This window comes from Papio anubis, chromosome 4, assembly GCF_008728515.1.
Source record: "Papio anubis isolate 15944 chromosome 4, Panubis1.0, whole genome shotgun sequence".
Classification (NCBI taxonomy): domain Eukaryota; kingdom Metazoa; phylum Chordata; class Mammalia; order Primates; family Cercopithecidae; genus Papio; species Papio anubis.
This window is the reverse complement of record NC_044979.1, coordinates 35,094,190-35,117,123: the sequence shown is the minus strand read 5'-3', so window position 1 is coordinate 35,117,123 and position 22,934 is coordinate 35,094,190. Positions and strand designations below refer to the sequence as shown.

Below are 22,934 nucleotides of genomic sequence, written 5' to 3'. Positions count from 1 at the left end.
TATACATGAATATTTCATACTAAACATAGTAAGATATGCATGATTTGCCTTTTATGAGTCCATCCTTTGGCCTTTTTATTACTGGTCCTAATTATGTCAGGATTTATATTATATTCCCTATGCACTCTCTTTTTGCCAATCTGGTCTTTTTACTGCCCTCTGTAAGTATCATGTTTATTTCCTACCTCTGGACCTATTGCTTCTCCCTCCCTACCTATCTCTTATCTTTCAAGGTTGGTCACTATACAAACATCTTTGAAAAGGTAGTCCAGAAAAAAAGGCAGTCAATGCCTCTGCTGGTAAGAAATGCAAGATATCTATGGAGATCTCCCAGGAAGAACCATTTACCCAATTATTTAATGTGTTTTAAGAGTTTTGTGTGCCTTGGGGGACAGACACATAAACTCATCAACAGAAAGAGTGTTCTTTACAGTTAGGAGTACAGAAACCTATACAGAATATCAAAATGTTATGCTTATGAAATTCTCAGGTTTGTAATCATGTAGCTCACTTAGATGGACCTAAATATGGCTGACAGTTTTCAGTTGTTACATATAGTGAACCACTGATTTTCACTACAATATCTATGCCTGTATGTTCTGGCAATCTGGGCCATATTGATGACCAAAACAGACTGACCATGCAGTTATCTAATCCATTGCTTATGTATAAACTTTAATTAATACAGATGATCACTCAGAAACAACCTATATTTCTGTGCTATACTGAACAAGCATCTGCCAAGTGTTTTATTAACTTGAGAACTCAAAAGCACATTTCAGAACCCAAATACTTTTTACCTGTATTGCCCACTTATTACATAAGCTTACATTAAATATTGAGCTTACATTATGGTCAGGATAAATTAAATAAAATAATGTAAATTATTTAATTTGGGCTATAAAATGCAAGAGCTATACCAATGGTCCTAATAACAGTAGAGTTTCCCCCTTTAATTAGAAATATAGAAAACATATTCATTGTAATGAAAGTTCGAGTGTGTTGCCCAGATCAGCCCTACTTCAGCACTGAAGGAGACTCTCAACGGCAAGTTGTGGTAGCTGACAGCCCTCCACTGAGCCTCTCTCTGAGAATTCCCTGTGCTGAAGAGAGCCATATGGCCTAAAGATAGACAGTTACCATCAGCTGAAAACAAACTGCCTCATCTAAGGTCATATTTCTTCTCAGGGACATCGTGAATCAAATGACTAATTGCTGTGGCAGTATAGAGACCCATGATCCTGTGAGAGTCTGGGGTATGTGAAAACAAAAACTAAATCAAGTCTTCGCCCAGGTCCAGCTCATAACGGATCTACTGGGTTCAAAGGGCCACCCAGTATTCATTTCCCTAGTCCTTGAATATATAACTGGAATAGAATACTTGGTAGTTGGCACAGCCTCACTACCCTTGATTTCTTGACCTGTGGAGTAAGAGCTATCATGATGAGGAAAACCAAGTGGAAGCCCCTGAAACTGCCCTAGCCTGGGAACAGAGGAGGTGAAAGTAAAAATGGCCCCACTTACTACTTGGGAAATTTTTGCTTCCTGCCGTAACTCTGGACTCTTTAAGTTTACAGGTCCTAATTCCTGGAGGAAAAATTCTTCTAATGTAAGACATAGTGCAAGTCCTATTAAACTCCGAGCTACAACTAATGCCTAAGCTCTGCAGGCCAAGAGACCTGTGGGCAAGGCAAGTGTTTCCTTAGTTATAGAGGTAACTGACTCTGATCTTCAAAAGCAATGGTGCAGTTATTACCCAATAGGGACAGAGAAGAATATGTTTGGCACCCAGGTAGTGGGCATTTCTTGGTATATCTTTGCCTGATTTTGACAGTAAATGGAAGTCTGGTAGCCTCAGCCTGAGAAAAGCAGAGTGACCTGTGGTTCAGACCTCTCAAGCTGCAAGTCACTCCAAAAAGTAGACCAACTGGACCTGTCAAGGTGCTAGTTCAGGGAGAAGGAAATCTAAAATAGATAGTAGAGGAAGGAAACAGTGAGCATCTCCTGTGGCCTTAAAGCCAATGACTACACTAGGGGCTGCAGTTTTTCTTATTAACCTTGCTTTGGGGCCTAGCTAAATCCGGAGGAGCTAATCCTAAAACCTACAACATGAAGTGGATCCAGGCAACAGTATGTGTATTCTCCCCATCCTGGTAGATTGTTGGCTGACAACTCTCAAGTGAGGCTCTTTCTGAGAATTGCTCTCTAATAAAGAAAGTTATCTCATCCAAAGTCATGCCCTTCTGGTGGCAGCCCATCCAATAAATGGTCAAAGTGGGAGTAAACTGTCCTGCCTCAATTCAGGACAACTCTGGATGGCCTTTAAAGTTTCAGAATTCCCCGTGACACTGGTTGAAGTCATTGTTGAGAATCCACCACAATTTAATTTCTCTATCCTGCCAATTCTGATTTCTCTACTGCCTCACAGGAATTATCCCTGATAGCACTCTCCAACAAACTTCCTAAATATAAAACCCATCTCTGAGTTTGTTTCTTGTTTCTTGGGAAAATTTGATCTGTGACATCCACTAACCTTGTTTTCATTAAAAGTAGGATTAAGAACACAGAAAATCAATAACTGACGAGAAAAAAGATAAAAATACAATGGAGCTGCTTTAAAACTGCTAAAAATCAATTTTTCACTGAAAAATGTCAAAATATGTAAATAATTGCTGTTTATGTAATTATTAATCTCATGCTATACTGCATATATTTTCATTCATTGCATAAAGATATATTTACATTCATTACACTATATTTACATTTATTATATATTATAACATATTTCGAGAACTTTTAGGTAAATATTAATGAATAAACCACAACCTTCCCAAATTATACCAAAACAATTCTTAATGTAAAACACTTTACTTGTTTTAGTATTTTGTTAATTTTTTTTATTGATAGTGAACTCTACCCCCAAACTAAGAGAAAGTTAACATACCTTTACCGTGTGTTTAAGAGTTAAGAGCACATCCAGCCTCTCATCTTGAGAGATATTTTTCAGCATGATGCACTTATAGATATTTTGCAGCTCTCTGGCTCTGATGGTGAACTGCGTATCCATCTCAATTGTTTTGCCATTAGGGGTTCTCCATATCTTTGGAGCTGAACACTTAAAAATAATATTATGTTTATAACTATCAGTTAATTAGAAACTACAAATAACAATTTTGCTCCTTCTACTAAAAGTCTACCTTAATATCATGTGCTTTATAACTAGAGTATCACTAAAGCTTAAGAAAATTAATTTAAGAATTTATAGATCAGGCAAAAGTAAAATATTTTAGAAAAAAAACAAATATGAAAGAGTTATTCAGTGTGTAGAAGTTCATACACTTCTACAATATTCAGGATTTGCTACTAGTCTTTATGTTGAATTGTTTGAGAGATGTATGGAATTACTCCTTAACCCCCTGAGGACAATTATCTGCTTGGTTCAATTATATTGAGTGTATATAAATGTCTTGATCCTGCCTTGCCAATTGAAGATAACTTTTGTAGAGTAATTATGACAATCCTCAATATATTTAGACCTAAAGATATACCAAAAAGGGACTCTGTGAGTTATGGTTTAATGTCCTATAAAAATACTTCTATAACAAGTTCAAAATTCTTCTCAAAGCAGATGTCCATAGTGAAAGAGCTATATTGCTATATTAGCAGTGCTGGGCTGTGGTTCCTGCCTCCCTGATGCTGGCTAAGATTCTCACTTCCTATTTCCAAATCTAGCTTAGTGTCTCCCAACCTAGCCCACCTCCTAAATGAAGGGCCAAAAATGAAGTTCACTTGCCCTGAAGCTCATCTGAGGACTCCCAGGCTAAGAATTCAGAGATTAGAGACAGGAGGTGAAATTAGTCCTCTATCGACTCAGGAAACACAGGATAATCTTTAATGATGGTACCTCTGTGTTTGCCACTGCTTCTGTTCCCTCTGACAGGGACATTCAGAGGAGATGCATTCACCCAGAAATTTCACAGTGAAAACTTACTCTCTATTAGCTCCTCTACTTTAGGGTACAAAGCTGCTCAGTTTCTTTCCCTAATGATAAATTTTCAGAAACAAGACTATGTTGATCATGACAACTCTTCAAATGTTGGATGTTTTTGTAAGTTAACTGTAGTTGCTCTGGTGTCCTTGTAGCCCAATTTATGCCGTACTTGCAACCATTTAAATCTTAGATGTGATCTAACATAAGGTTTAAATGGAAGCTCTATGTATTGGAACAGATCATCAGGAATGTGGACTAACCAAATAGAGACATTATATAAAACTGTATTAAAATGACAGCATCAGGAGGAAATTTTAGTTGTAACATCAATTTACATCTAATTTTTTACATTCACATTAGCTAAATCACATTGAGAACTGCAAAGCTACCTGGTAAAAACAACTATATTTGATATATTCTCAAAGCAATGGCATCATATTCAGAGCAAAGCCAAAATGTTATTCAGAGGTAGGAATCTTCATTAGAAACTTTAGATTCTCAGCTCTAGTTTTAATCCAGTAAATGAGAAGTTGCAGCCCTATAATTAATTTATATTGTTACAGCATAAATTTAATATTAAATAATGTATTATTATCAGACTGATATAATTAAGATTGATTAAAAGCTTATAAGGAAAATAGCTCAATAATAAAATATTATATCATTCAGTTATTATCACTTAGAAATAAAATAATTTTTAAATGCATTTAGCCTTATTTTGGGTAGGCCTCAGAGTGTTATTGAAGTTTGATGCTTATTTAAAGCTCTTTTTAAAAAGTTTTTAAAGGCTAGGTCTAAGTTTCATGTTGTAATATTCGAAAGTCTAACCAATGTCTTAATCTTTGCATATAATTTTCCTCAGGTTTGCTCTACTAAATGCAATTCCTTTTCTTCCAGTAATTTGGACAACACCTTTTGATCTGCAGGGTGGTAAATTATTTCATTTGTAATAATTCAAATATAATGACCTTTCTATGAAACGCCTACTTTACCTATCACATTGTATTTTTCAGTTGATAGACGGACTTAACTCTACCTTCCCCCCAGGTTTGTAGCCCTAACAAATATAGCATAATGTGGTTAGATCTTGGTTTCCAAATATATTCTTCATCTAAGTCCTTTCCACTTTTCAATTTTGCACTTAAACCCTACCTCTTCCGTAAAGATTCCTCTAACTACTATGGTTTGAAACAATTATATCACTTGTACATGAAATCCTATTGTACTTATAAAAACACACAAACAGAAGTATACATTGTCTCCATTTTAGTGACTAGAGGCAGTGAAATTTGGATCCAAATTGCTTTATAATTGTTTTATGTTTGCTAATTCCATTTCTCCCAAAAGAGTATGAAAAATAAATTTCTCAGCCGGGCACGGTGGCTCACACATGTAATTTCAACACTTTGGGAGGCCAAAGTGGGCAGATTACTTGAGGTCAGGAGTTCGGGACCAGCCTGGCCAACATGGTGATAACCCATCTCTACTAAAAACACAAAATTTAGCAGAGTGCAGTGGCACTCACCTGTAATCCCAGCTACTTGTGAGGCTGAGGCAGGAGAATTGCTTCAACCCAGAAGGTGGAAGTTGGAGTGAGCCAAGATTGCGCCACTGCACTCCAGCCTGGGCAACAGTGCAAGACCCAGAAAGAATGAAGGAAAGGAAAGGGCAAGCGCAAGGGCAAGGGCAAGGGCAAGGGCAAGAGCAAGGGCAAAGGCAAAGGCAAAGGCAAGGAAAGGAAAGGCAGGAAAGACAGAAAGGAAAGAAAGAAAGGAAAGAAGAAAGAAGGAAGGAAGGAAGGAAGGAGAGAGAGAGGGAGGGAGAGAGGAAAGAAATTTCTCATGTAGTTCTATATATCTCACAGTGTCTACAGTACTCTCATTCATTCAACAAATACTTACTGTGTTTACTATATATTAATCAATGTATTAGGCACTGAGTAGAAAAAATACTACTCTGGTTTCAAGAATTCTCAAATCTCATGGGATGGAAGGGTAGGAAAATAAGTAATTAGAAAAAAAAGATGAGTACGCTTGATGACTGTAGATAAATAGGTATCTGTGGGTTGCTATGAAGCACTTAACTGGTAAAAAGAAAGTATCTAAGATGGAATCTGAAGAATAACTAGGAGTTAGCCAGATTAAGGGGAACTGAGTGATACAATCAAAGAATCCTAGATTTGAAGTTCAAGTTCCCTAGAGTTGGCACTGAAAAGATATTTAAAAATCTGTTCAGCAACGCTGTTTTTATACTTAGATGTATTTCTGCCAACACAGATAACTTGATCTTCAAGGCTAGGCTTTTTTGATTTCAGGGTTTAAGGTGTTTTCTACTCTGACACAGGAAAAATGTCAACTTTGCTTATTTCTCTTCCCTATTTCCTTTTTTCTTTGAAAGCTTTGGCTGTGATAAGAGATATCCAACAATCATGTGCTTAAATTGCTTCAGAAAATAGGAGTATAATAAATTCCATTTAGCTGCCAACAAATGAGACAGCACAGAGCCTGGAAGAGAGGAACAGAAGAACAGCAGGAAGACACATTTCAGGGAAAGGAAGGTGAAGAAATAACAAGAACCTTGAGAGCAGCAGGCTTCCACAGAAAAGAAGAAATGACTGCACTAGGAGAGTAGGTATTTTCTTCCTCCTAAATTGATTCTCAAGCCTCTAAGGACACAAATTAAGAATAGCCCTAACTCCCCACAGAAGCTACTGTATAGTGATCAACTTTTCTTTTACACAGCACAGGGGTTTTGCTCAGCTATAGCAGCGCCCTTACTTCATGCAGTGTTCAGAAAGAGGCAGTGGCATTTTCCTGCCCCACTAACTGTTAGCTACCTGGGTATGGAGAAAAACCATTGAAAAGACACAGCTAATGTGGATTGCAGTTTTTTAAGCCTGTGATTGTGAATAGTGTACAAATCAACGGGCATCAAATAAATAAATGGCCTTGACTCAAGGAAAAATATCTTACAGAAATTCAAATGGTCTGTTTACACAGTTTGGGTAAATAACACTCAAAGATATACTAGAAACCAGCTGATGATTTTTGATTCAAACTTCTTAACCTGAATTTCTTCACCTCTGTCAAGCTCTCTGAGTTTTTTTGTTTTTTCGTTTTTTGCTTTTCTGACGGAGTCTCACTCTGTTGCCCAGGCTGGAGTGCAATGGTGCAATCTCGGCTCACTGTAGCTTCCACCTCCCAGGTTCAAGTGATTCTCCTGCCTCAGCCTCCCAAGTAGCTGGGATTACAGGCACCCACCACAACGCCTGGGTATTTTTTTTTTTTTTTGTAGTTTTAGTAGAGACGTGGTTTCACCATGTTGGTTGGGCTGGTCTCAAACTCCTGACCTTGTGATCCACTTGCCTCGGCCTCCCAAAGTTTTGGGATTACAGGCGCGAGCCACCATGCCCGGTCAAGTTTTTAATATTTGATACCCTATGGAAGTCAATGCTTGGTGGGTTAAAATTACTAATTATATAATGCTTTTAAAAATCTTTAGAGTTAGCCTTTTATTATGAATGAGGACTTAGTATACAGTCTATTATAATCTATTAGTTCAATGCTTTGACTGGACAAATTTAAGACTGTGTCACTCATTATTCAGAGACATTCTATGTTCAGGACAAAAGAATTAAAGATAAAATATTGGTTCAATAAACCACACAGTATTAGGACTCAAAAAAGTGAAACTGAAAGTAAAATATAAAATTGTATTCTCCAAAGTTATTTCCAAATTAAAGGAAAGTAAATGTTTCTCTGGATGTATCTGCATATTGTGGTGTTAAATGTAGATCTTCAAATTCACATATGGCACTCGCTGTTTGTTAATTTTGACATGCGAAAAAACTCTGACCTTGTCTACTTTCAGGGATTAATTATAAGCTATCTTTTCTTAAAAATCAAAAACTTTGGCCATACTGCCCAAGGTAATTTATAGATTCAATGCCATCCCCATCAAGCTACCAATAAGTTTCTTCAAAGAATTGGAAAAAACTGCTTTAAAGTTCATATGGAACCAAAAAAGAGCCCGCATCTCCAAGACAATCCTAAGTCAAAAGAACAAAGCTGGAGGCATCACGCTACCTGACTTCAAACTATACTACAAGGCTACAGTAACCAAAACAGCATGGTACTGGTACCAAAACAGAGATATAGACCAATGGAACAGAACAGAGTCCTCAGAAATAATACCACACATCTACAGCCATCTGATCTTTGATAAACCTGATAAAAACAAGAAATGGGGAAAGGATTCCCTATTTAATAAATGGTGCTGGGAAAATTGGCTAGCCATAAGCAGAAAGCTGAAACTGGATCCTTTCCTTACTCCTTATACGAAAATTAATTCAAGATGGATTAGAGACTTAAATGTTAGACCTAATACCATAAAAACCCTAGAAGAAAACCTAGGTAATACCATTCAGGACATAGGCATGGGCAAGGACTTCATGTCTAAAACACCAAAAGCAATGGCAACAAAAGCCAAAATTGATAAATGGGATCTAATTAAACTAAAGAGCTTCTGCACAGCAAAAGAAACTACCATCAGAGTGAACAGGCAACCTACAGAATGGGAGAAAATTTTTGCAATCTACTCATCTGACAAAGGGCTAATATCCAGAACCTACAAAGAACTCAAACAAATTTACAAGAAAAAAACAAACAACCCCATCAAAAAGTGGGCAAAGGACATGAACAGACATTTCTCAAAAGAGGACATTCATACAGCCAACAGACACATGAAAAAATGCTCATCATCACTGGCCATCAGAGAAATGCAAATCAAAACCACAATGAGATACCCATCTCACACCAGTTAGAATGGCAATCATTAAAAAGTCAGGAAACAGCAGGTGCTGGAGAGGATGTGGAGAAATAGGAACACTTTTACACTGTTGGTGGGAGTGTAAACTAGTTCAACCATCATGGAAAACAGTATGGCGATTCCTCAAGGATCTAGAACTAGAAGTACCATTTGACCCAGCCATCCCATTACTGGGGATATACCCAAAGGATTATAAACCATGCTGCTATAAAGACACATGCACACGTATGTTTATTGTGACACTATTCACAATAGCAAAGACTTGGAATCAACCCAAATGTCCATCAGTGACAGACTGGATTAAGAAAATGTGGCACATATACACCATGGAATACTATGCAGCCATAAAAAAAAGATGAGTTCGTGTCCTTTGTAGGGACATGGATGCAGCTGGAAACCATCATTCTCAGCAAACTATTGCAAGAACAGAAAACCAAACACCGCATGTTCTCACTCATAGGTGGGAACTGAACAATGAGATCACTTGGACTCGGGAAGGGGAACATCACACACCGGGGCCTATCACAGGGAGGAGGAAGTGGGGAGGGATTGCATTGGGAGTTATACCTGATGTAAATGACGAGTTGATGGGTGCTGACGAGTTGATGGGTGCAGCACAGCAACATGGCACAAGTATACATATGTAACAAACCTGCACGTTATGCACACGTACCCTAGAACTTAAAGTATTTAAAAAAAAATCAAAAACTTCAGAATAATAAGTTACTTCATTCAAGTTTTAAGAAATCAACACTGACTCCTCCTGAATATTAGAGAGAATACTAGGCTTAGAGTGGGGGAGGTTGACAAGCATAGAGAAAAACAGACATTTTATAATTATTCACATCAGAAGAATAAAATTTATCTTGTCTTCTTAGTATAGCATCACATACAAAAAGGTGATTTAAATGATTCTGAATTAGAGTAGCAGTGAGTTTTTGATTTACTATAGCAGGCTAAAAGCAGGTCAGAAGTCACTGTTAGTCAATATTTTTAAACACTGGACTAATTAGGCTATGTGAACTGACTGGGAGTTGTCATCAAGTGTAACTGATCCATATTGTGGTGTGTTTTCCTGTTCTAATACAAGTCTTTAGTCAAAACTGAAAGAAAATCCCATTGTATCAACTAAAATGTCAGTTTCCTTCAAATTTAGCCTGGAGATTGATGAGATTAACTGGTTTATCAGCTGGGGTAACTGTGGGTTTAGATCTCCAATTCTAAACCATGTCACCTACAAAACACCTTTGCCTTGATTTCTACAAATTCTTGTGGCTAACTTCATCCTTCCCTCAATTCTCTGCCTTTCACCTTTGTGTGTTACCCTGTATCCATCTGGACACGGAGCCCAGCTTATTTATCTGGTTTCCTCTCCCTTTCCGAAAATAAAATTATGTTGCATTTAATATTTCCTTTATTTAGTCATATAACTAAAGAAGTCACAAAAAGTCACACTGTACACCCACTGCCTTCCAACTGCCTCCTCACTTTACCTTATCTATTTCCCTCTAGGACAACTCTTGAAAACCTCCATTTTCCTGGAATAGAACAATTCTTCCTGTACTCAGGATCCTTCAGGGTCTCAAATTCCACCCCCATAGCTTATCAAAGTATTTACAAAAAAACAAAGGCAAAAAATAGGTCTTCCTTCCTCCTAGGAATTCTGGTAAACAGAATTTTAAAATTTCTCCATTTCACTTTTTTTTTTTTTCTTTTTGGTGAGGTTTACATGAAAACCTTCTTAGAGTGCCACACCTCATGAGAAAGGGTAGTGGTCATCTACTGACTCTGGAATCACTTTCCTATGTTGGGTCTTGATCCATTTATGGATACTCCATAATTTCAAAAAGCTTAGTTAAATGTTTACAGACAATGCTAGACATGGGGCCTGGGGTAGGGAATGTTCTGGACATAAAGAAGAATAGACATTGGGTAAGTATATACAACAATAGAATTTTAAATAGTTTGCAGGAAAGTATGATGGCACTAGTGGGAAAATTCTGCAGAAGGCTCAGCATCAAGTAAAGAAAGGTGACACCCATCTTCCTTGTCCACGGACACTCAGAGGCTTCCATCTCCTTCGAACATTCGTGTTGCCCTGGGCTCATACTCTCTTCTCTGGTGAGGTTAACAATTAGGTATCCCAGTGATAAAGCAGGATGCAGATAAAGCAACTTGCTAAATAAATAAGTTTATTTCGAAAGATGACTCTGGAGAAGTATGAATATTATAGCTTTCCTAAAATAAATTCATCTTTCCTAGAATTAAGATATTTAAGCATTTTAAATGACAGTATCCACATTACATAATTTCTTGATGATAGTTGGAATACAAAATTATACAACCACTATTTGTGTCCCTTATTCTTCCTCCCTACCTTCTTCCACAAACATTTATTGACACTGTAGTAAGAACTGTGCTAAGATATGAGGATACAGAGATAAATGACAACTCTTTCCTTTAAAGATTCAAAATCTAGAAAGGATTCAGGCATGTAGATACAATAAAGACTGCACACTATGTACAAAGACAGAGATGAGACAGTCTCATGAGAGCATATACTACAGGCTAAAGTAGGTGGACCAGCATTTGCTTTCTGAAAGAAGAAGCATCTGAGCTTGTTTTACAGGGTCAATAGCTAGCTACTAAGGAAGGAAGGAAAGGATGTTCCATGTAAAGGCACCCAATGCAAAAGGATCGAGAGCACCTGGTCTTTCTGGGGATATGCAAGTAATTGAGCATGGCTGAAGCAGTATGGGTACAGTATGCAGGGAGAAATGGCGGTGATGCAACAGTGAGATAAGTGAGGTTTGCAAACACAAAAATCCTTGTTCCCTAAGGGCAGTGAGGAAGGACAGGGTCAGAGTTGTGTTTAGTGAGGCCACGTTGGCAGTGATGCAGATAATGGAGGAGAGAAATGAGAAGTGAAACTGAAGGCAGCAGCTCAATTTGGAAACATAAAGGAATCCAGATGAGAAGAAAATCCAGATTCAGTTAAGTCAGGGTCAAGCTCATGCACACAAGATAAGGCAAGACCTGTCTCATGACATCCTCCCAGGGGAGATAGGAAGGCCTATTTGATATATGCAGGGTCATCAGGACACCAGGGCAGAGCCTTTTCCCTACAGGCAATGGTAGTGGGTTTGGAAAGGAAGAACTAAAGAATTAAAGAGGTATTAGGAATCCAACTTACAAGGGGTGTGAAGGACCTCTTCAAGGAGAACTACAAACCACTGCTCAATGAAATAAAAGAGAACACAAACAAATAGAAGAACATGCCATGCTCATGGATAGGAAGAATCAATATTGTGAAAATGGCCATACTTAATTTATAGATTCAATGCTATCCCCATCAAGTTACCAATAACTTTCTTCACAGAATTGGAAAAAACTGCTTTAAAGTTCATATGGAACCAAAAAATAGCCTGCATTACCAAGACAATCCTAAGCAAAGAGAATAAAGCTGGAAGCATCATGCTACCTGACTTCAAACTATACTACAAAGCTACAGTAACCAAAACAGCATGCTACTGGTACCAAAACAGAGATATAGACCAATGGAACAGAACAGAGGCCTCAGAAATAACACCATAAATCTAAAACCATTTGATCTTTGACAAACCTGACAAAAACAAGAAATAGGAAAAGGATTCCCTATTTAATAAGTGGTGCTGGGAAAACTGGCTAGCCATATGTAGAAAGCTGAATCTGAATCCCTTCCTTACACACTTTATGGAAAAATTAATTCAAGATGGATTAAAGACTTAAATGTTAGACCTAATACCATAAAAACCCTAAAAGAAAACCTAGGCAAGAGCATTCAGGACATAGGCATGGGCACGGACTTCATGACTAAAACACCAAAAGCAATGGCAATAAAAGTCAAAATAGGCAAATGGGATCTAATTAAACTAAAGAGCTTCTATACAGCAAAAGAAACTACCATCAGAGTAAACAGGCAACCTACAGTATGGAAGAAAATTTTTGCAATGTACCCATTTGACAAAGGGTTAATATCCACAATCTACAAAGAACTTAAACAAATTTACAAGAAAAAAACAACTCCATCAAAAAGTGGGTGAAGGACGTGAACAGACACTTCTCAAAAGAAGACATTTATGCAGTCAACAGACACATGAAACAATGCTCATCATCACTGGTGATCAGAGAAATGCAAATCAAAACCACAATGAGATACCATCTCACACCAGTTAAAATGGCGATCATTAAAAAGTCAGGAAACAACAGATGCTGGAGAGGATATGGAGAAATAGGAACGCTTTTACACTGTTGGTGGGAGTGTAAACAAGTTCAACCATCATGGAAGACAGTGTGGCGATTCCTCAAGGATCTAGAACTAGAAATACCATTTGACTTAGCGATCCCATCACTGGGTATATACCCAAAGGATTATAAATCATGCTACTATAAAGACACATGCACATGTATGTTTATTGCGGCACTCTTCACAATAGCAAAAACTTGGAACCAACCCATTATGTCCATCAATGATAGACTGGATTAAGAAAATGTGGCATATATACACCATGGAATACTATGCAGCCATAAAAAAAGGATGAGTTCATGTCCTTTGCAGGGATGAAGCTGGAAACCATTATTCTGAGCAAACTATCACAAGGACAGAAAACCAAACACTGCAAGTTCTCACTTACAGGTGGGAACTGAACAAGGAGAACACTTGGACAGAGGGTGGGGAACATCACACACAGGGGCCTGCCATGAGGTGGGAAGCAGGGGGAGGGATAGCATTAGGAGAAATACCTAATGTAAATGACGAGTTAATAGGTGCAGCAAACCAACCTGGCACATGTATACCTATGTATCAAACCTGCACGTTGTGCACATGTACCCTAGAACTTAAAGTATAATAAAAAAAAGGAACAATGTATGCTAAAGCAGAGTACTTAGTAAGTGCTCAAAATCACTATTAAATAATTGACCAAGGATTAAAAAAAGAATTAAGGAGGTATTAAACAATAGAATAAACAGGTTGGTGGCTAGATGGAGAAGTCAAAAATAACACCCAGGTTTCTGTCTGGAGCAACTGAGTAGATGATGAAATTTCATACAGATAGGTTATATGATGCAGAACAAGATTAATTTACAGGCGAGGGGGCAAGGGATAGTAAGGTGATATGACTTAGGGTTCATCATGTCTCCCTGAAGTGTAATCTTGGGATATCCAAAGAGCAGTGACAGTAGGCCATTGGATATATGATGTGGAAGCTCCTTAAAGAGATCTGGCATGGACCTATAGGGAGTTCTGGGATGCAGGTAGTAGTTAAAGGTATAGATAAACTGAGATCAAACAAAGGAGTGAATAAGATGAGAAGAGGGCATTTAGAATATCAAAACTATGGTTTTTAAGAACAAATGTCCTCAAATAATAAGAACCATAGAAATAGAAGCACTACAGGCTAACATCTTAGAGAAATACACCCCTTTTCTTCTGTAGCTGAATTGGCTTTAAATTGTTTGGAAAGACCAGGTTTATAAAAGAAAATTGGTCACTATGGAAACAGGCTATTCAATATCAAACAGGCAGTTTGACCACAAAAGTGGTAATTACTTTAGTTTTTTCCTTAATTATATGTTTTCGTGGTTTTCAATAATCGTATATTCTTTGTCAGAAATTTGAAGTCAGTTAATGATGTGAGCCAAAGCAAAAATACTAGTCTATAGCTATTTCTCCCAGGTTGCTTACCATCAGAGCACCCCAGACCTAGATGTTTTGTGACTTTAATACTCTGCATTTTATCATGGTATACAATTTATCTAATTTATATAGCCAATCTAAATCCAAATGAACAGAGTCACAAGAAATGTCTCTCCGTCTTTTGCTTCATGGCCAATCTCCTTAATTAAGAATGTATGGATGTCATATTACCTATCAATTTTTACCCTAGGCTGCTATTAAAATCTAAAGCTATACCAGAAAAAAATATATATCACATTTTAAGAAATATGTCATCAAAATCCTAAACAAAATTCATGTAAATTCTTGTAATCTAAGTCTTTCGTCTGGTACATTATTCTACATTTTTAAATTCAGAATACATTCATATTTAAACAGTAGTTACTTCACTAACCTTATCCAAAAAAGCTTGTATTGCTGCTTCCTCATTCGCCGTATAAGCAATGTATCTATGTCTCCCAATAGAAGCAATTATCTGAGTCTCTTTTTCCAGAAGTTCACACAGAGCAGCTTTCCTTTCAGCTCCAGTGAAAGATTGGTTAATACGTTTAAGTTCTTCTTGCCGCCAGACTAGAGGAATAACACAATAGACTCTTGAGTTTTTAAAATCCCACTTTTTTATGATCACATCCTGACGAGGAGTATTTTATTTTTACATCAATTTAAACAAAAGTATACTCCAATAGAATCATTTATATTGTATACCTGATGCGCAAAAAAAAGTGACAAAATGGAAGCTGAGAGACTTAATAAAAGTAGAATCAAACAAACAGAAGCCAAAGGGAAACAGTACAGATGATGTCAAATTATGTCTCCAAGTGAGCATTCATACTGCTTAGCATTGACAAAAATATGACTTGGATTTTGTGGCAGCCATGAGCGTGCACTGCTCACATCTCCCTTCAAGAGAGTACCCGTCACAAAGGGTAAAGGTAATTGACAGTTCCAACTACAGCATTTCAGATCTGCTGCCTTGTTGAAGCTGAGGTCACATTCTGCCTACAAAGTTCTCATCAATGACCAGGCACCATGTGGGAGTCAGAACCAGGCTGTATCTGCCCAACAATGGACTTTTCTGTGGTCAATCATATATGAGCCAATTGTTGGGCGGGCTTAGCCTTCCTTAGAGTTAAGACTCTCTATACCCCATCTTCTTTCCTTCCCTCTCTCAATTGATGAGGTGTCAAATCTCATCTCAAACTGAAGATTTCCTTTTCCTTCCTCTGCTCCCTTTCCTCTTTATCTTTCACTTCTAATTACATCCTGGTGTCTGCTTCCCCAAGGACCCAAGCTGATATAGTTTTATGTAGAACTGTTGATATCAGTCATTTCCTTCATTCACTTAGGCGCCATTTTCCATTTATTTACAAAACTCTAAATTATAGTCACAAATGTTATAAAGTAATTGCATTTACTGTTTACTCAAACTAATGCATTATGTTATCATAATATTTATGATATTTTAAAGCCCTGGATACTATCAATAAAAAATGTGCTGCCCAAACTTAAATAAATCAAAATTTCTGAGCTCAGATGCATGCATTTTACCAAGTTTTCATTTAATTTTTACATATACTAAATTTGGAGAAGAAAACTCTTTTGTATCCCACAATTCAAAAATGTCAACCTTATTTATATTAACAAAAGAATAGGGTTGGAAAGAACTTGAGAAATTAAATTGTTCAACCCCACGTTTAAGAAAGGATCCTTCTCGGAACAGCTTGAACAGGTTTAATTGGCCCACCCTGGTTCTAATACTAGCTTGTGAGGCAACACTGCGTCAGGTTGTTTCTTGGGCCACATGGTACTCCTTTAGGTATGTGAAGAGAGCAATCACCCCTCATTTATGTTTTATCTTCTCTAGACATAAATATTTCTATTTCTTCAATTGTGCATCATTTGACTCATTTTCTGTCCATGTAAGTCAAGCTCCTCTGATTTATCATAGTACCTCTTAAAATATGGCATACCAAATTTCTGACAAGATAGAAGCTTCTACACAAACTTCTACCTCCCTTCTCCTATGTCACTGCTAAAATGATAAAAGAAATATGAAAGACAGGAGAAATGAGAGAGACCTGAATCAGTAGAAAGGAATTTATCCCTATGTAAGAAACCCTGGGGAATTTCGAAAAGATATAGTGCAGATACTACCAAATAAATGAAAGACTGTCAAAAAAGCACATAAATGTTGTTATCCAAACTTCTGCTTTCTCATTTCAGAAAGTGAACATCGTAGCAGAAGATGGGAAACCCCAACTTAAGCAACTCGGAACTAGAGAAAAGAGCAGCTTATCAAGCTATTTGACAGTTTACCATGCTTTAAGAAAGTCTTTGAGAAACTTTCAGAAGAATGCCTAACATTTCAAGTCACTGCAGAAGATAATAACAACTATGAGCTTATGCAAAAAAAAAGAAAAATATTTTAAATAGTACAGAAAGCAAGAAGAGAAAAGCAAAAAAAAAAAAAAGCATAATAGTTATGTTTAAAATATGAAATGATTATACAGATATTTTTCTGTTGAAAATAAGATAATTTTGCAAAATTCTAGGGACATGATGTTTTCAGAGGGGACACTTGAAAAAAACTGACACCAAAGGTGAAATTTAAAAGGTTAGCAGAGGGGGCACGCCCAAGATGACCAAAGAGGAACAGCTCCAGCCTCCAGCTCCCAGCGTGAGCAACACAGAAGACAGGCATTTTCAACTGAGGTACCGGGTTCATCTAACTGGGGCATGTCGGACAGTTGGCGCTGGTCCCCGGGTGCAGCCCGACCAGCGAGAGCTGAAGCAGGGCGAGGCATCGCCTTACCTGGGGAGCACAAGGGCAAAGGGAATTCCTTTTCCTAGCCAAAGGAAAGTGAGACACACAACACCTGGAAAATCGGGTAACTCCCACCCTAATACTGCGCTTTACCAAGGGTCTTAGCAAATAGCACACCAGATTATATCCCACACCTGGCCTGGAGGGTCCCACGCCCATAGAGCCTCCCTCATTGCTAGCACAGCAGTCTGAGATCTAACTGCAAAGTGGCAGCGAGCCTGGGGGAGGGGCGCCTGGCATTGCTGAGGCTTAAGTAGGTAAACAAAGCTGCTGAGAAGTTCGAATTGGGGGGAGCCCACCACAGCTCAAGGAGGCCTGCCTGCCTCTATAGACTCCTCCTATGGGGACAGGGCATAGCTAAACAAAAAGCAGCAGAAACTTCAGAGGAGGTAAATGTCCCTGTCTGACAGCTTTGAAAAGACCAGTGGATCCCCCAGCACGAAGGTTGAGATCTGAGAACGGACAGACTGCCTGCTCAAGTGAGTCCCTGACAGTGCACTGAGTAGCCTAACTGGGAGACATCCCCCACTAGGTGCAGACTAATACCTCACACCTCACACAGCTGGGTACACCCCTGAGACGAAGCTTCCAGAGCAAGAATCAGACAGCAACACTTGCTGTTCAGCAATATTCTATCTTCTGCAGCCTCTGCTGCTGATACCCAGGCAAACAGGGTCTGGAGTGGACCTCAAGCAAACTCCAACAGACCTGCAGCTGAGGGTCCTGACTGTTAGAAGGAAAACTAACAAACAGAAAGGACACCCACACCAAAACCCCATCAGTACGTCACCATCATCAAAGACTAAAGGCAGATAAAATCACAAAGATGGGGGAAAAAGCAGGGCAGAAAAGCTGGAAATTCAAAAAATCAGAGTGCATCTCCCCCTCCAAAGCAACGCAACTCATCGCCAGCAACAGAACAAAGCTGGACGGAGAATGACTTTGACCAGTTGAAAGAAGGCTTCAGTCGATCAAACTTCTCAGAGCTAAAGGAGGAACTACATAACCAGCACAAAGAAACTAAAAAACTCGAAAAAAGAATGGATGAATGGATAACTAGAATAACCAATGTAGAGAAGACCTTAAAAGAACTGATAGACATGAAAACCATAACATGAGAACTACGTGACAAATGCACAAGCTTCAGTAACTGACTCGATCAACTGGAAAAAAGAGTATCAGCGATTGAAGATCAAATGAATGAAATGAAGCAAGAAGAGAAGTGTAGAGGAAAAAGAGTAAAAAGAAATGAACAAAGCCTCCAAGAAATATGGGATTATATGAAAAGACCAAATCTACATCTGATTGGTGTGCCTGAAAGTTAGGGGAAAAAGGGAACCAAGTTGGAAAACACTCCACAGGATATCATCCAGGAGAACTTCCCCAATCTAGTAAGGCAGGCCAACGTTCAAATTCAGGAAATACAGAGAATGCCACAAAGATACTCCTCGAGAACAGCAACTCCAAGACACATAATTGTCTTGTGTGACAATTCACCAAACTGAAATTGACCAAATTTGAAATGGTGAATTTCAAATTCACCAAAGTTGATACACCAAAGTTGAAATGAAGGAAAAAATCTTAAGGGCAGCCAGAGAGAAAGGTCAGGTTACACACAAAGAAAAGGCCACCAGACTAACAGGAGATCTCTCGGCAGAAACTCTCCAAGCCAGAAGAGAGTGGAGGCCAATATTCAACATTCTTAAAGAAAAGAATTTTCAACCCAGAATTTCATATCCAGCCAAACTAAGTTTCATAAGTGAAGGAGAAATAAAACCCTTTACAGACAAGCAAATGCTTAGAGATTTTGTCACCACCAGGCCTGCCCTACAGGAGATCCTGAAGCAAGCACTAAAGTTGTAAAGGAACAACCAGTACCACCCATTGCAAAAACATGCCAAAATGTAAGGATCATTGATGCTAGGAAGAAACTGCATCAACTAACGAGCAAAATAACCAGCTAATATCATAATGACAGGATCAAGTTCACACATAACAATATAAACCTTAAATGTAAATGGACTAAATGGTTCAATTAAAAGACACAAACTGGCAAATTGGATAAAGAGTCAAGACTCATTAGTTTGCTGTATTCAGGAGACCCATCTCACATGAAGAGACACATATAGGCTCAAAATAAAGGGATGGAGGAAGATCTACAAGGCAAATGGAAAATTTAAAAAAAGCAGCGGTTGCAATCCTAGTCTCTGATAAAACAGACTTTAAACCATCAAAGATCAAACGAGACAAAGAAAGCCATTACATAATGGTAAAGGGATCAATTCATCAGGAAGAGCTAACTATCCTAAATATATACGCACACAATAAAGGAGCATCCAGATTCATAAAGCAAGTCCTCAGAGACTTATAAAGAGACTTAGACTCCCATACAATAATAATGGGAGACTTTAACACCCCACTGTCAACATTAGACACATCAACATGACAGAAAGTTAACAAGGATATCCAGGACTTGAACTCAACTCTGCACCAAGTGGACCTAATAGACATCTACAGAACTCCCCACCCCAAATCAAGAGAATATACATTCTTCTCAGCACCACATGGCACTTATTCCAAAATTGACCACATAGTTGCAAGTAAAGCATTCCTCAGCAAATGTGAAAGAACAGAAATTTTAACAAACTGTCTCTCAGACCACAGTGCAGTCAAACTAGAACTCAGGACTAAGAAACTCAATCAAAACCGCTCAACTACATGGAAATTGAACAAACTGCTCCTGAATGACTACTGGGTACATAACGATATGAAGGCAGAAATAAAGATGTTCTTTGAAACCAATGAGAACAAAGATACAACATACCACAATCTCTGGGACACATTTAAAGCAGTGTGTGGAGGGAAATTTATAGCACCAAATGCCCACAAGAGAAAGTAGGAAAGATCTAAAACTGACACCCTAACACCACAATTAAAAGAACTAGAGAAGCAAGAGCAAACACATTCAAAAGGTAGCAGAAAGCAAGAAATAACTAAGATCAGAGCAGAACTGAAGGAGATAGAGACGCAAAAAACCCTCAAAAAAATCGATAAATCAAGGGGCTGGTTTTTGAAAAGATCAACAAATTTGATAGACCGCTAGCAAGACTAATAAAGAAGAAAAGAGAGAAGAATCAAACAGATGCAATAAAAAATGATAAAGGGGATATCACCATCGACCCCACAGAAATACAAACTACCATCAGAGAATACTATAAACGCCTCTATGCAAATAAACTAGAAAACCTAGAAGAAATGGATAATTTCCTGGACACTTACACTCTCCCAAGATTAAACCAGGAAGAAGTTGAATCCCTGAACAGACCAACAGCAGGCTCTGAAATTGAGGCAATAATTAATAGCCTACCAACCAAAAAAAGTCCAGGACCGGACGGATTCACAGCCGAATTCCACCAGAGGTACAAGGAGAAGTTGGTACCATTCCTTCTGAAAATATTCCAATCAATAGAAAAAGAGGGAATCCTCCCTAACTCATTCTACATGGCCAACATCATCCTGATACCAAACCCTGGCAGAGACACAACAAAAAAAGAGAATTTTAGACCAATAACCCTGATGAACATCGATGCAAAAATCCTCAATAAAATACTGGCAAACCGAATCCAGCAGCACATCAAAAAGCTTATCCACCATGATCAAGTGGGCGTCATCCCTGGGATGCAAGGCTGGTTCAACATATGCAAATCAATAAACGTAATCCAGCATATAAACAGAACCAAAGACAAAAACCACATGATCATCTCAATAGATGCAGAAAATGCCTTTGACAAAATTCAACAGCCCTTCATGCTAAAAATCTCGCAATTAATTCGGTTTTGATGGAAAGTAAATCAAAATAATAAGAGTTATTTATAACAAACCCACAGCCAATATCATACTGAATGGGCAAAAACTGGAAGCATTCCCTTTGAAAACTGGCACAAGATAGGGATGCCCTCTCTCACCACTCCTATTCAACACAGTGTTGGAAGTTCTGGCTAGGGTAATCAGGCAAGAGAAAGAAATCAAGGGTATTCAGTTAGGAAAAGAAGAAGTCAAATTGTCCCTGTTTGCAGATTACATGATTGTATATTTAGAAAACCCCATTGTCTCAGCCCAAAATCTCCATAAACTGATAAGCAACTTCAGCAAAGTATCAGGATACAAAATCAATGTGCAAAAATCACAAGCATTCTTATATACAAGTAACAGACAAACAGAGAGTCAAATCATGAATGAACTCCCATTCACAATAACTTCAAAGAGAATAAAATATCTAGGAATCCAACTTACAAGGGATGTAAGGGACCTCTTCAAGGAGAACTACAAACCACTGCTCAGTGAAATAAAAGAGGACACAAACAAATGGAAGAACATACTGTGCTCATGGATAGGAAGAATCAATATTGTGAAAATGGCCATACTGCCCAAGGTAATTTATAGATTCAATGCCATCCCCATTAAGCTACCAATGACTTTCTTCACAGAATTGGAAAAAACTGCTTTAAAGTTCATATGGAACCAAAAAAGACCCCACATTGCCAAGACAATCCTAAGCCAAAAGAACAAAGCTGGAGGCATCATGCTACCTGACTTCAAACTATACTACAAGGCTACAGTAACCAAAACAGCATGGTACTGGTACCAAAACAGAGATATAGACCAATGGAACAGAACAGAGCACTCAGAAATAATAACACATCTACAGCCATCTGATCTTTGACAAACCTGATAAAAACAAGAAATGGGGAAAGGATTTCCTATTTAATAAATGGTGCTGGGAAAATTGGCTAGCCATAAGTAGAAAGCTGAAACTGGATCCTTTCCTTACTCCTTATATGAAAATTAATTCAAGATGGATTAGAGACTTAAATGTTAGACCAAAAACCATAAAATCCTTAGAAGAAAACCTAGGTAATACCATTCAGGACATAGGCATGGGCAAGGACTTCTTCATGTCTAAAACACCAAAAGCAATGGCAACAAAAGCCAAAATTGATAAATGGGATCTAATTAAACTAAAGAGCTTCAAAAGAAACTACCATCAGAGTGAACAGGCAACCGACAGAATGGGAGAAAATTTTTGCAATCTACTCATCAGACAAAGGGCTAATATCCAGAACCTACAAAGAACTCAAACAAATTTACAAGAAAAAAACAAACAACCCCATCAAAAAGTGGGCAAAGGATATGAACAGATACTTCTCAAAAGAAGACATTCATACAGCCAACAGACACATGAAAAAATGCTCATCATCACTCACCATCAGAGAAATGCAAATCAAAACCACGATGAGACACCATCTCACACCAGTTAGAATGGCAATCATTAAAAAATCAGGAAACAATAGGTGCTGGAGAGGATGTGGAGAAATAGGAACACTTTTACACTGTTGGTGGGATTGTAAACTAGTTCAACCATTGTGGAAAACAGTGTGGCAATTCCTCAAGGATCTAGAACTAGAAATACCGTATGACCCAGCCATCCCATTACTGGGTATATACCAAAGGATTATAAGTCATGCTGCTATAAAGACACGTGCACACGTATGTTTATTTTGGCACTATTCACAATA

At 38.1% G+C, this 22,934-nt stretch overlaps 1 protein-coding gene across 5 annotated transcripts in view; it reads right to left on the bottom strand.

The window, feature by feature from the left end:
* IQUB (IQ motif and ubiquitin domain containing) overlaps positions 1-22,934 on the bottom strand; it is an 80,510-nt gene that overhangs the window by 14,247 nt on the left and 43,329 nt on the right. For all 5 annotated transcript variants that reach the window (XM_003896524.5, XM_009203795.4, XM_009203792.4 and 2 more), the window contains 2 exons: positions 14,929-15,104; positions 2,945-3,115 (listed from right to left, as the gene is read on the bottom strand). In XM_003896524.5, coding sequence (XP_003896573.2) covers positions 2,945-3,115; positions 14,929-15,104 — 347 coding nt within the window. The remainder of the gene's footprint in view (positions 1-2,944; positions 3,116-14,928; positions 15,105-22,934) is intronic.